This window comes from Oncorhynchus tshawytscha, linkage group LG06 (assembly GCF_018296145.1).
Source record: "Oncorhynchus tshawytscha isolate Ot180627B linkage group LG06, Otsh_v2.0, whole genome shotgun sequence".
NCBI classification, from domain to species: Eukaryota; Metazoa; Chordata; class Actinopteri; order Salmoniformes; family Salmonidae; genus Oncorhynchus; species Oncorhynchus tshawytscha.
This window is the reverse complement of record NC_056434.1, coordinates 60,997,065-61,012,079: the sequence shown is the minus strand read 5'-3', so window position 1 is coordinate 61,012,079 and position 15,015 is coordinate 60,997,065. Positions and strand designations below refer to the sequence as shown.

Genomic DNA, 15,015 nt, shown 5'->3' with positions numbered 1-15,015 from the left:
TCCCTTTTGACCCACATTCATAAGGGGGTTTCTGCTTGGGGGGTTCATGAAGGGGGAGGGGGGCGTTCCTGCAGATTCAGGGATGGCCACACGCAGGAACGCCCCGAATTATGGTCTGCAGTTGCACACTTGAGTGGGCCAGGTTTCAGGTTATATGCACACAAAGGTGAGGCAATTCTGATTCTCGCAGTCGGATGACGTGGCTGAAAGTGGCGGAATGTGTAAGCCAACAGCCGGAGTTACATTATTCAACGTTTCTTCATCGTCTTCGACATTGATTGGCGAGTACAAGCCATGTGACATATACGCGTCAATCACATGCGAATACGATGTGAGCTCCTGAGGCAATTTACGCCATATGCGTCTGAAGCGCATCCTACAAAACTGCCACTGTCATACAACCAGGAAGAAGGTGGGATAGCCCTAAGAAAGCTAACATCCCAAATCTGTAAACTTTCCCCCAGAAAAGGATGGGGTCTTCCAGGTGGAAGATTGCAGTTGTGGCCTTTTTTTCGTTTGCCGAGTTATTAATGCCGATCGAGGCAGATGAACATGAACACACGGTAAGATCATTTGAGGCCGATTGAAAATGGAAAGCCTTGTGTGTGGTGGTGAAAATAATGCACATTCTGTCTCGTTAGCTATATTAGTAAACCGATTAGCTTATATGTGCGATAAGAGGAATAATGTATGTAGTTAATATGTTAGGTTAAACACTTTAAAGGTTGATAAATAATTAATACAAGAACTAACGTTCGCGAACAAGTTAACGTAGGGGACCACGTAGCATTAGCTAGCTAACGTTTGCTAGCAAAGAAGCTAGCAAGTAAAGAAGCTAGCAAGCAGTAGTTAGCCAGCCAGTGACATCCGTGCATAGTAGTAGGCCTAGCTACATCTGATTGGGGGCAATCATTTGCTTAACCAGTCATCAATAGGATTTGGTTATTTAGTTGCGTGACTTGCTAGTTCGGTAAATATTCCAAAATATCTGCTAGGAATATGCCCTAGCCAACTAGCTAGTATGTCAGTGCGAAGACTGCATATCCGGTTATTCAGGCCTGTCATTCTATGTAGGACATCCAATGGTCAAGACAAACTCAAATCGCTTTCCGTGTTTTCTGGTACAATTGGGAATAACATTATTTTGCACGTCTTGATGTGTGGTTTGATCACGCTTCAACCTGTAGTACCGTAGCCAGCTATTAAGTTTGCATCCGCACTTAGTGCTGAAGGAAAATCTGGCTAGGTAACGTTAACTAACTAACACAACCAACCAGCTAGCTGCATGCAGACATACTTAGTTACCAATGCCATGTTGTCAGTGTAAATGTGATCAGGAGAGTTTTTGCATTGATAAAGCACGTTGTTGTATCTGCATTGTGTTCTGCCCATAACTGTCAAGACGAAAACGACTAATGACAGAGCTTGAACTTGATAGCTGTCACTCAGGTTGAAAAGACCTGTATGCATTTCGTTGCTGTTGACTCATGCTTGTATGTCATGTGTTCATTGGTTTTTGACATGGGTCATTTAAATATTAACTCTATGTATTTTTGTCACAAACAGCTGATATCTGATTATCTTTACGGCTGGAATCTGCTTGGAATAGACTACCATGTTGGCTGAATAGAATACCGAATGGTGCCATCTGACGACAAGCAAAACAAGTATAGCATGTTTGAACTGTGTAATGTCTTTCTTCCCCTTTGTAGTACACTGATAAAGAAGAGGTGGTGTTATGGATGAATACAGTGGGGCCTTACCACAACAGACAAGAAACATACAAATACTTCTCCCTGCCCTTCTGTGTGGGCACCAAAAAGACCATTAGCCACTACCATGAAACGCTAGGAGAGGCTCTGCAGGGAGTCGAGCTGGAGTTCAGTGGCCTAGACATCAAGTTCAAAGGTATCCAAAAAGCTACACCCACAGGCAGCTGTGCCTTTAATAAAGAGTTATATTATTAGTCACTATTTGATCAGCATTGTTTGATTTGGAGTAGTCAATATAATCTTTCCTAGCATGAGGTTAGATCCAAAAGCAGCCTCCACTTGCATTTCTTATTGTAGTGTGTTATGCCATACTAATACCAACACTTTATGTTGTTTTGTTCTCACAGATGAAGTCATGCAAACAACATACTGTGAAATCGAGCTGGACAAAGCCAAACGGGATGCCTTTGTATATGCCATTAAGAATCACTATTGGTACCAAATGTACATTGATGACTTACCCATCTGGGGTGAGTGATCTTGCTGCACAGCCTGTTGTGACTTGTCCTGTAATTTAGTTACGAGGATTCAAAGTCATGCTCCAGAGGCAGTTGAAAAGAAAGCATCCAAAGTTCATTCTGAACATTCTACTTTTCTGAGCTTATCTGTTGCCTCTCACACTGGTTGTTATAGAAAGTAGTTTGACCATTACAAAGGTTATGTATGGAAAAGCCTAGTTCACCATGGCTGAGATGGGCCCAGTTATGTAATGAGGAAGATCTTAAACATAGTGGTCTTTTACATTGAATGGTGCCTACAAACCACATTTTCCTGAACTTCATTGTATTTGGGTTCACAGCAGATCTTTTCATTGAGCCTATAGTTATAATGTGAATCAGCCTAGTCTTACTACAGATTTATTATGTTTTCAACTTGGTACAGGTAACCAAGACATCAATCATGGTCAACGACCTGTTTTTTAAAGGGAAACAATCATAAATAGATACTTTTGTATATATATAGTGTATGTGGACACCCCTTCAAATTGGTGGATTCAGCTATTTCAGCCTCGCCCGTTGCTGACAGGTGTATAAAATGTAGTACACAGCCATGCAAACTCCACAGACAGACATGGACAGTAGAATGGCCTTACTGAAGAGCTCTGTGACATTCAACATGGCACCGTTATAGGATGCCACCTTTCCAAAAAGTCAATTGGTCAAATGTCTGCCCTGCTAGAGCTACCCTGGTCAACTGTAAGTGCTATTATTGTGAAGTAGAAACGTCTCAGTCGCAAAGTGGTAGGCCCAAAAATAGTTTTTGTCTGTCCTCATTTGCAACACTCACTACTAAACTGCCTCTGGAAGCAACGTTAGTGCAATAACTGTTCGTTGGGAGCTTCAAGAAATGGGTTTCCATGGCTGAGCAGCGGCACACAAGCGCAAGATCACCATGCGCAATGCCAAGCGTCACCTGGATTGGTGTAAAAGCTTGCTGTCATTGGACGCGTTCTCTGGAGTGAAGAATCACGCTTCACCATATGCCAGTCCGACGGACGACTCTGGGTTTGAGGTTTTTATTTGACATTTTTTTACACCCTTTTCTCCCCTATTTTGTGATATCCAATTGGTACTTACGGTCTTGTTTCTTCGCTGCAACTCCCCAACAGACCCGGGAGAGGCAAAGGTCGAGAGTCCTTGACCTGCTAAGCCGCACTGCTTCTTAACACTGCTCACTTAACCCGGAAGCCAGCTGTACCAATGTGTCGGAGGAAACACCATCCAACTGACGACCGAAGTTAGCTTGCAGGCGCCCTGCCCGTCACATGGAGTTGCTGGAGCACGATGAGCCAAGGAATCACCCCTGCCAAACCCTCCCCTAAACCAGACAACGCTGGGCCAATTGTTAGCCACCTCTTGGGGGTCACGGCTGGCTGTGACACAGCCTGGGATTGAACCTGAGGCTGTAGTGGTGCCTCAGATCTGTGATGTAGTGCCTTAGACCACTGCGCCACTCAGGAGGCCCCAGTGTGGAAGAACTTGACTGGCCTGCACGGAGCCCTGACCTCAACCCCATCGGACACCTCTGGGATGAATTGAAATGCCAATTGCGAGCCAGGCCTAATCGCCCAACATCAGTGCCCGACCTCACTAATGTTCTTGTGGCTGAATGGAAGCAAGTCCCTGCAGCAATGTTCCAACATCTAGTTGAAAGCCTTCCCAGAAGAGTGGAGGCTGTTATAGTAGCAAAGGCAGTACGAACTCTATATTAACGCCCATGATTTTGGAATGAGCTGTTCAACGAGCAGGTGTCCACATACTTTTGGTCCTGTAGTATACATTGGCTAAACAGCTGCCATTATATGCCGTGCCTTGCAAAAGTATTCAGACTCCTTGGATTTCTTCATTTTGTGTTACAAAATGAGAATGATTTGTCTTTTTTTTTTTTTAACAATTTTCATCTACACACAACACTCCGGAATGTTATTTTTCTTTTCAAAATTCTTCAAGCTCTGTCAAGATGTTGGGGATCATGGCTAGATGGCAGTAAGTCTTGCCATAGATTGTTAAGCAGATTTAAGTCAAAACGGTAACATGGCCACTCAGGAACATTCACCGTCTTCTTTATAAGCAGAGCAGGTGTAGATTTGGCCTTGTGTTGTAGGTTATTGTCCTGCTGAAAGATGAATTCTTCACCCAGTACCTGGTGTAAAGCAGGTCTTCCTCAAGGATTTAGCATGTGCTTAGCTTCATCCCATTTACTTTTTATTCTGAAACTCCCCCGTATTTGCCAAAGTCAGGCATCCAAATCAAATTATATTTGTCACATGCTACTTAAAAACAACCAGTGTAGACTAACAGTGAAATGCTTTCTTACGGGCCCTTCCCAGCAATGCAGTGAGAAATAATAGAAAAGTTAAACACCCAATAATGAATACACAATGAGTCTTGACTATAGACACAGGGCACCAGTACCGAGTTGATGTGCAGGGGTACAAGGTAATTGAGGTAGATATGTGCATATAACTAGGAATAAAGTGACAGATCATAAACAGTAGCAACAGCTTATGTGATGAGTGCAAAAACAGTAAATGCAGATACACTGAACAAAAATATAAACGCAGCATGTAAAGTGTTGGCCCCATGTTTCATGAGCTGAAATAAGAGATGCCAGAAATATTCCAAATGCACACACAGCTTATTTCTCTCAAATGTTGTGCACAAATGTTTACAACCCTGTTAGTGAGCGTTTGCCAAGATAATCCATTCACCTGACAGGTGTGACATATTAAGAAGCTGATTATTACACAGGTGTACCTTGTGCTGGGGACAGAAGGCCACTCTAAAATGTGCAGTTTTGTCACAGATGTCTTCAAGTGTTGAGGGAGTGTGCAATTGATATGCTGACTGCAGGAATGTCCACCAGAGCTGTTGCCAGAGAATTAAATGTTAATTTCTCTACCATAAGCCACCTCCAATGTCATTTTAGAGAATTTGACGGTACGTCCAACCGGCCTCACAATCGCAAACCACATGTATGGTGTTGTGTGGGCAGGCAGTTGGCTGATGTCAACGTTGTGAACAGTGCCCCATTGTGGCGATGAGATTATGGTATGGGCAGGCATAAGCTACGGACAATGAATAAGATTGCATTTTATCGATGGCAATTTGAATGCACAGAGATACCATGACGAGATCCTGAGTCCCATTGTCATGCCATTCATCTGCCACCATCACATGTTTCGGTATGATAATGCACGGCCCCATGTCACAAGGATCTGTGCACAATTCCTGGAAGCTGAAAATGTCCCAGTTCTTTCATGGCCTGCATACTCACCAGACTTACTGTACCCTCTTGCGCCTTGGGGTTGGATGTCAAGCGGTTGCCATACCAAGTTGTGATGCAGCCAGGCAAGATGCTCTCAATGGTGCAGCTGTATAACCTTTTGAGGATCTGAGGGCCCATGCTAAAGCTTTTCCACCTCCCAAGAGGCATTGTCATGCCTTCTTCATACCCATACCATGATGCAGCCACCACTATGCTTGAAAATAAGGTGGGAGTTACAGTGATGTGTTGGATTTTCCCCAAACATAAGACTGCATTTAGGCCAAAGGGTGTATTCCTTTTTGCAGTATTACTTTAGTGCCTTGTTGCCTACAAGATGCATGTTTTGGAATATTATTTTTTATTTTGTATATTTCTTTTCACTCATTTAGTTCATTATTGTGGAGTCACTACAATGTTGTTGATCTGTCCTCGGCTCTCTCCCGTCACAGCCATTTAACTCTGTAGTTGTTATGAGGACATTGATGATTTTAAACATCACTGAGCAGTTTCATTCCTGTCCTGCTGCTCAGTTCAGAAGGATGACTATCTTTCATGTGTCTGGGTGGTTTCATGCATAATTATTATCTGACCATGCTTAAAGAAATATTCTATCTGATTTTATTGTTACCCATGTACCAATCACTGCCCTTTGAGGCATTCGAAGAGCTCCCTTGTCTTTGTAGTTGATTTGAAATCCAGTACTTGACTGAGGGATCTTTACAAATGTTAAATGTCATCAAGGACACTAACCACCTGGGCCACTACCTGTTCACCCCGCTTCCATCCAGAAGGCGAGGTCCGTACGGGTGCATCAAAGCTGGGACAGAGAGATTGAAAAACAGCTTCTATCTCAAGGCCATCAGATTGTTAAACAGCCATCATTAGCACAGAGAGGCGGCTGCCTACCTGCAGACTTGATATCATTGTCCAATTTAATAAATGGAACACTAGCCACTTTAATAATGCCACTTTAAGAATGTTTACATATCTCGCATTACTCATCTCATGTATATACTGTATCATTCACTATCTATTGCATCTTAGCCGCTCTGTCACTGCTCATCCATATATTTTATACTTATATTCTTATCCAATTCCTTTACTAGATTGTGTGTATTAGGTTTTGTTGTGGAATCTGTTAGATATTACCTGTTAGATACTGCTGCACTGTTGGATCTAGACGCATAAGCATTTCGCTACACTGCTAACCATGTGAATGTGACCAATAAAATTTGATTTGTTAGGGGGACCGAGGAAGGGTCATTCAAAAATCATGTCAACCCCTATTATTTCACAGTGAGTCCATGTAACTTAAAATATGATTTGTTAAGCCAAATTTGACTCTTGAATTTAGGCTTGCTTAAACAAATGGGCTCACTACTTATGCAACGACTATTTTACTTATATAATTTAAAAATAACATTTTTTTCTTCTACTTTGACCGTTTTGTGTCGATTGGTGATACAAATGACAATGAAATCCATTTTAATCCCACTTTGTAAGGCAATAAATGTTGAACAAACCCAAGGGGTCTGAATACTTTTGCAAAGCATTGTATGTATGTACAAATATATGTATGCACAGGAGGTGGGGCAGATGGCCCAGGTTTTCATACCCATACGGAATACTATTCTGAGTATGAATAAATATAGACTTTAAGCCCTGGATCTGCTTACTGCGTTCCACACCAGACTTGCCAATTTGCCAGTACATTTCTGGTAGTAGTGCACTCATCCCACACCTCTCTCTATTTTCTAGGAATTGTCGGTGAGGCAGATGAAAATGGAGAGGATCATTATCTGTGGACTTACAAGAAATTGGAGATCGGCTTCAATGGCAACCGTATTGTCGATGTCAACCTGACAAGTGAAGGCAAAGTCAAGCTTGTGCCCAACACAAGAATTGCAATGTCGTACTCTGTAAGTATTTGCATTTTCTTGTCAGAGATGGGAAATGGGACTGGATTTTTCTATTATGCACAGGGTTGAATACGTATTTGAAGTGTGATGAGATTTCCCACACAGAGCTTTATATTGTTTTACATAAAGTAAGGTCACCCACGTCGTCGTCATCCATACGTGGCTCGTTCGCCAGAGGAACAATTGAGTAAAACCACTTTTTTTTACCACAGGTAAAGTGGAAGAAGTCCGATGTGAAGTTTGAAGACAGATTTGACAAGTATCTTGATCCATCTTTTTTCCAACATAGAGTAAGTTTCTTCTTCTCTGAAAAAATAATGCAATTTTGCACTGAACTGCACAATACAGGAAAAGTGGCCAGCCTGTTTGACCAATTCTCAAGGATGCCATTGTTCTATAATCAAGCGGAAGAATCTAGGGATGGGTTCTGTGTGTGCATTTTTGATATTCCCTGTGGTGTGGAAATGAAACATCTATTTTCCCTTCTTTAGATTCACTGGTTTTCCATCTTCAACTCCTTCATGATGGTTATCTTCTTGGTTGGCCTGGTGTCCATGATCCTGATGAGAACGCTAAGAAAAGACTATGCAAGATACAGCAAAGAGGAGGAAATGGATGACATGGTAACGTTTCATGGCCTCGGTAGCATTAATGACAGAATCTTACATTGAACAACATACACTTACATTTTTTTGCTGTGATAGTTTAGGCTCCAGTGCTTTGTCTAATTTTGGCTAGCTGCATGTCCTTTTTGTCTTTAATGTACCCCTGGCCCTTTCCCGCTTCTCCCTGTTGCAGGACAGGGACCTGGGGGATGAGTATGGATGGAAGCAGGTCCATGGAGACGTGTTCCGGCCGTCAAGCCACCCCATGATCTTCTCCTCCCTTATTGGCTCTGGATGCCAGATCTTCTCGGTCTCTTTCATCGTCATCATCGTGGCCATGGTTGAGGATCTGTACACAGAGTAAGTGATGGGCGCCACCTGCAGATAGAAACCTAATAGTGTGTTTCTTCACTGCTGTCTAACGTGTGTGTGTGTGCACTGCGGCTTCGCATTTGTTTCTACAGGAGAGGATCTATGCTGAGCACAGCCATCTTTGTATATGCTGCCACCTCTCCCGTCAATGGCTATTTTGGCGGAAGTTTGTATGCAAAACAAGGAGGTATGTAAGGGTTTTTCTTAAAAATAGAAACTCAGTTCCTACACAGCACAATTCCATTATTACTGCACTCTGCAAAGGCAGTTTTGCCGAGCAGAACATTGTCACCTATGACATTTTCTTAACCTGAACATGGAGCTTGGGTTGTCAAACCATTGTTTGTGATACCTGGTGTAGAATACGGTTTGAAACCTATTGACATGGGTATTGACAAATTAGGCTACATTGTTAGTGTGATTGTGTAAATAACACATGGTGGATTATTGCAATTCACCCATAATGTGCACCCTTATGATAACTGATGATATTTGATCCTATAGGCAGACGGTGGATTAAACAGATGTTTATCGGGGCCTTCCTGATCCCTGCCATGGTGTGTGGGACAGCCTTCTTCATCAACTTCATCGCCATGTACTACCATGCCTCCCGAGCCATCCCCTTTGGCACCATGGTGAGTTTAGAGTGTCGACGCCCACTCCCTCCGCTTAGCCAACACCTGCCTAAACAACGAGCACATTTTTCTCTCATAGAAATTGGAATGCCGATTTATTTCCGTCTTTCTATTGGTGTGTAAAATCAAATGAACCAAAAGGTTTCTTTTTGGAAATATTGTTTGCTCTCACTATGAAACCTTTCTCATGGATTCTACTATTGCATTTTGCTTTCAGGTGGCTGTTTGCTGTATTTGTTTGTTTGTTATCCTGCCACTCAACCTTGTGGGAACCATTCTGGGAAGAAACCTCTCTGGCCAGCCCAACTTTCCTTGTCGAGTCAATGCAGTGCCACGGCCAATCCCTGAGAAGAAATGGTATCTATGACTCTGATCTTTTTTGTACAGCATTACTTAATAATAGCCATGTATGTGTGACATTTGTTTTCATATTTATTGGAGGCCCAAGTGTTTGTTTATTTGGGCCCAAGTGCTGATATGGACTGTGTTTGCTCCTTGAATGTCTCTGATTGTAGACTGATCACATTTGACAGGTTCATGGAGCCAGCTGTCATTGTCTGTCTGGGAGGAATCCTTCCATTTGGTTCCATTTTCATTGAAATGTAAGTCCTGCCTCACTTTAACCTCACTATACTATAAACTAGATACAGGTAACTACCAAAATAAAGGAAATACTTGAGTAAATTAGGGTTCTGGCAGCTCTTATGTTGTGGGGTGCATTTCCCAACCCTTTCATAGTCCCCCCCATGATTAGGTGGCTAATTGAATCAGGTGTGCCAGTTTAGGGTTAAAAAAAAAAAAATGAAACATCTGGGGTGTGGGCACGAGGAGAGTGTTAGGAAACCCTGACTTAGAGGGCAAGGTAAATGCCAATAAATACACAGCCATTCTGAGTGATCAAATTCAACCTATGGTGAAGCATTTCTATTATGATGGAAGTGATCTCTTTCCAGGATGACAATGCCCCCATCCACAGGGCACGAGTAGCCACTGAATAATTTGATGTGCCTGAAAACAATGTAAATCAGGGGTTTCAAACTCATTACACGGAGGGCCTAGATTCTGCTGGTTTTTGTTTTTTCCTTTCAATTAAGCCCTAGACAACCAGAAGAGGGGAGTTCCTAACTAATCATCGACCTTTAATTAATCAATCAATCAAGTAAAACAAAAACCTGCACTCTCTCGCCCCTCCATGGAATGAGTTTGACATGTGATGTAAACCATATGCTAGGGATCAACTAGATTCAGCTGCGGGACAATTTTTGTATTGAGCGGATGGTCAGGGGGCCGGAACATAATTACAAATCATTTGTAGACTGTAAATTGACCGCAAGCAGCCCAAACGGATATAATATTTGACTAAAACATAATCATTTCACACCTTGCTTACGTTTTGTAGACGGTCACATATATATCTGTATTATGCGTGGGAATATTTTGGAACAGATTTCCTAAATTAAAATCACCTGGAGCCGATTTGATTTAATTTTTTCAGTCTTTTATGTCCAACAATATTTTTGCGAAGAACTTCGGGGAGCCAAATAAAATCGCCCGCGGACGCCAGTTGGTGAACCCTGCCATATGCCATGGCTGTCTCGGTCACCAGATCTCAACCCAATTGAACACTTATGGGAGATTCTGGAGCGGTGTCTGACTATGAATTTTCCACCACAATTAACAAAACACCAAATTTTATAATTTTTTTGTAAAGAATCGTGGCACATCTCTCCAATAGAGTTCCAGACACTTGTAGAGTCTATGCTTAGGCACGTTGAATCTGTTTTGGTGGCCCAACATCCCTATTTAGACAATTTATGGTGGTGTTTCCTTTGTTTTGGCAAATCGTTAATTCACCATATTAAACCTGTGCATGGCTGGAAGTGGAAATGCATTGTTTGCTTCTTATTTTCAAGGTACTTCATCTTCACTTCATTTTGGGCCTATAAGATCTACTACGTATATGGGTTCATGATGCTGGTCCTGGTTATCCTCTGCATTGTCACCGTGTGTGTCACAATTGTCTGCACTTACTTCCTCCTCAATGCTGAGGACTACAGATGGTGAGTTAAAGACAGAGCCAGCAATGTATGTACTTGTCTCTACGATTACATGAATCATTAATGAATTAAATGGATTAATTCCATTAATTAAATGGAGGGACCTTGTGTGTGTGGGCCTTATACACCACTTGGTGAGATTAGGCGTAAGTATAATTGCATGTCTAGTTTAAGAACTATAACACAGCTGAATACAGTATATTTTGTGTTCAGGAAAATCCTGAAACACACTATCCTCAGGCTGGCTATGGTATTTGTGCTTTTTAATTTACCTTCTTCATGGTTTTTTTCTCCTCTCAGGCAATGGACAAGCTTTCTCTCTGCTGCATCCACTGCAGTTTATGTTTACATGTACTCCTTTTACTACTATTTCTTCAAAACAAAGTGAGTTCCAATATTATTTTTATTATATAAAATGCATATTGTACACAACTGAAATCATCTGTTGACTGTAGAAAACAAGACTGTGTTGCCCTAAAGCATTCTGTCAGATTAGGGATGGGCGCTAGTACTCAATTCAAATACTCAATGTACAAATGAAACCATTCAACAGGTGAAATGTATAATCACTGACAGAATTTCACTCATAAGATGTTTGTTTGGACTATTTCAGGTGCAGTGAACATTTGTATTGAAATCATAAGTATATTTGCACAATGAGCACTTTTTGTCTTTCAAATACATTGTTAGTTGTTTGGCTAGCTAGCTAATTTTAGCCGTATTAGCATTGACATGAAATTTAATTTAATTTTTTTATTTCACCTTTATTTAACCAGGTAGGCTAGTTGAGAACAAGTTCTCATTTGCAACTGCGACCTGGCCAAGATAAAGCATAGCAGTGTGAGCAGACAACACAGAGTTACACATGGAATAAACAATTAACAAGTCAATAACACAGTAGAAAACAAAGGGGGGAGTCTATATACAATGTGTGCAAAAGGCATGAGGAGGTAGGCGAATAATTACAATTTTGAGATTAACACTGGAGTGATAAATGATCAGATGGTCATGTACAGGTAGAGATATTGGTGTGCAAAAGAGCAGAAAAGTAAATAAATAAAAACAGTATGGGGATGAGGTAGGTGAAAATGGGTGGGCTATTTACCAATAGACTATGTACAGCTGCAGCGATCGGTTAGCTGCTCAGATAGCTGATGTTTGAAGTTGGTGAGGGAGATAAAAGTCTCCAACTTCAGCGATTTTTGCAATTCGTTCCAGTCAAAACAGTCAAAAAATGAAATCAGTCAAAACACCTACAAACAAGACATGGTATCAAAAACTAGATGAAACTAGCTAAAAACAAGTCACTTACGATTCCCCACATGGCAGTTTCTTGTCATTGTTGGTAGTTATCTGGCCATCCAGAATCACAACTTCTCACAGACTTCACTGCCCCATTGAAGCGTGTGAATAGTTTTCGTGACTTTGTCAGCTAACCCATCTGAGGTTGGAATAATACTGTGAAATTGTGAAAATTTGTCTGGGAGTGGTACCTATCAAAAATTTTGCTTGAGAAATTACTCTTTGCTAAGAATCTTTGTTTCCTTTTATTGAAAACAATTACAATAAGATACTTGTTACCCTGAAATTATTTGATATTGAGCTCAAAATGGCTGCATTTGGACCCTATTTTAAGTTTTGTTTTCAGTTTGTTATGTGTAATTGGATAGTATGTAGCAAACTTTTTGCTCTCAGCCTCATTTCACGCTAATGTGCGAGTACTACAATATTTTCATGAAAGTGCCTCAACATGGACATTTTTTTTCCAAAATGCCCATCCCTACATACAGTACTGTATGTGTATGAAAGATGTTTCAGCAGTGTCTTCCTGTGTTATTACCTCCGCTGACAATTGTTTTGTCCCATCTGTTTCAGGATGTATGGTCTGTTCCAGACGTCCTTTTACTTTGGCTACATGGCAGTGTTTAGTTCTTCTCTGGGAATTATGTGTGGTGAGTTCCACTTCACTTTTCACAGCATCTGATTTGATCCGAGTATTGGAATTCGAATGATATTACAGTTTAGGCTTTGGAGGTTATTCCGTAAACACAATCTTTTAAATGTAGCTCAGACAGTGGCAAACATACATGATTATTGATGCAATGACACATTACAACAATATCTTTTTGTAGGAGCTGTTGGGTATGTGGGAACAAGTGCCTTCGTGAGGAAGATCTACACAAATGTGAAAATTGACTAGGACAGATGCAAGCAAGGGATCCACAGATAAGCTGACGCTTTCCCCAACATACTTTTTTTTTTCGCGGTATCTCACTTTGTACAAATGTAGTTCTCCTTTTTCTGAATGAATTTGAATGTTGCAAAACAAAGATTGTACAAGAGCAAAACTGCGGAAAAAGAAAATTCTAACCGGTTCTGTTTTTATCAATTGCATTCAAGCAACGTTCTGAAGCAGATGCTGTTCAAAACATAACATGGCTTCCCCTTTCCAATCCAGTCCCACCCACCACCAGAGAACATAAAGATCTTTATTATGGAATAGTCTAGCTCTCTTCAGTGAAGAGGCCATATTGAAAGCCTTTGTTCTATTGTATTAGAATATTGGAGAGTTGGGTTTGCGTCCATGCTCTGACTTGATTCTATTTTGTATTATTGTCACTCAGAATTCCATTATATTATATTCTGACTTCCACATTCATTTTTACTAGCTACACTAGACACTTAACATATACTGGATGTTATACTAACTTATCAGAGTTAGTCAAAATATGGGAATGGTTCTATCTAATTTCCAAATACAGTAGTTTAAAATCAACCAACCAACCAAGATAAATATTTTAGATCTGCTGAAGTTTGCTGTACAGATGGGGGGGGGGAAAGAAAACATTTTTTTTGCGAAAGGAACGAGTGATCAACAGTTGGTTTTGAAGTACAGTATAAATGACAGATTGTTTTAAATGGATGTTTGATGTGATTCAATTTCCCGCTTATGTTTTCTTAATGTTTGGGTTTGAATGAAGTCTACTTGTAAAGATAATATATGGATAGGGGGGAAAGTGTATATAACCTTAATAATGTAACTTTAGATGTAGATCTCAAATGTATTTTGGTTGTACAGATTTACTACAGGGTTTTTTTGGGGGCTTTTTTTAAATCATTCGGTTATAAACAAAAATATATATTTTGTTTTTTTTCTGTTTCGGTGCTTGGGATGGGGTGGCGCTGTTATCTTGCCTGAAATTGCATGAAGTTTCCATCGAAACATATGCTTATCAAATTCCATTCTGTTTGGCCATTTGTTATCTACATTTCCTTCACTTTCCCTGGTTGTGGACATCTCATGTAGCAGTCTCAAATTCAAAGAAGTGTGTGCTGGCTGCTTGCCAAAGAGTGAGATGACAGAGAACTGACTGTTTATTTGGTTTGATGTATGCTTTAAACGGCTCTCCATTCTTTGGTCAGCCATGTCCCTCACGTTATCTTTGGTTTTCATAACCTGAAACATTGTGAATGTCAGATGAAATGAGGCAATTGTGCTAGTTTCCACAGAAGTGACATTTATGTACACTTAACTAGATGTGTTCATAGCTACATACAGTGCTGCAGTGTTTTAAAACCTTTTTGTTGTTGCTGTAAAATACAGTATGTACCTTAAATGTATGAGAAGTGGCAATACCTTTCTCATTTCCAATACTGAAGTTGATTTTTTGGCACCTCATGTTGTGTACTATATGTCTAAAGACATTTTAAACCTGCATATTAACTTGCTGTAAAAAAAGAAAATGAACAAAATAAACATCTTTATGTACAGGGGTTATACAGGCATGGTTTGTAAATGGTTACATTGTCTGGCTTATACATTTCGTAACTGATTCCTTTCTTTTTTTCAACTATCCAAGACCAGAAGCAATATTCTTTGGGCACTG

The 15,015-nt window shown here is 40.7% G+C and overlaps 1 protein-coding gene across 1 annotated transcript; it reads left to right on the top strand.

The window, feature by feature from the left end:
* The first annotated feature begins 331 nt into the window (after positions 1-331).
* LOC112252816 (transmembrane 9 superfamily member 3) lies at positions 332-14,902 on the top strand. Its single transcript, XM_024424447.2, has 15 exons — positions 332-563; positions 1,713-1,908; positions 2,120-2,242; positions 7,299-7,459; positions 7,672-7,749; positions 7,951-8,082; positions 8,258-8,424; positions 8,529-8,623; positions 8,941-9,071; positions 9,289-9,428; positions 9,605-9,673; positions 10,985-11,131; positions 11,429-11,512; positions 13,004-13,080; positions 13,261-14,902. Exons 1-15 carry the CDS (start codon positions 471-473, stop codon positions 13,326-13,328), a joined length of 1,761 nt encoding a protein of 586 aa, XP_024280215.1. The 5' UTR covers positions 332-470; the 3' UTR covers positions 13,329-14,902.
* The last annotated feature ends 113 nt before the right edge of the window (positions 14,903-15,015 follow it).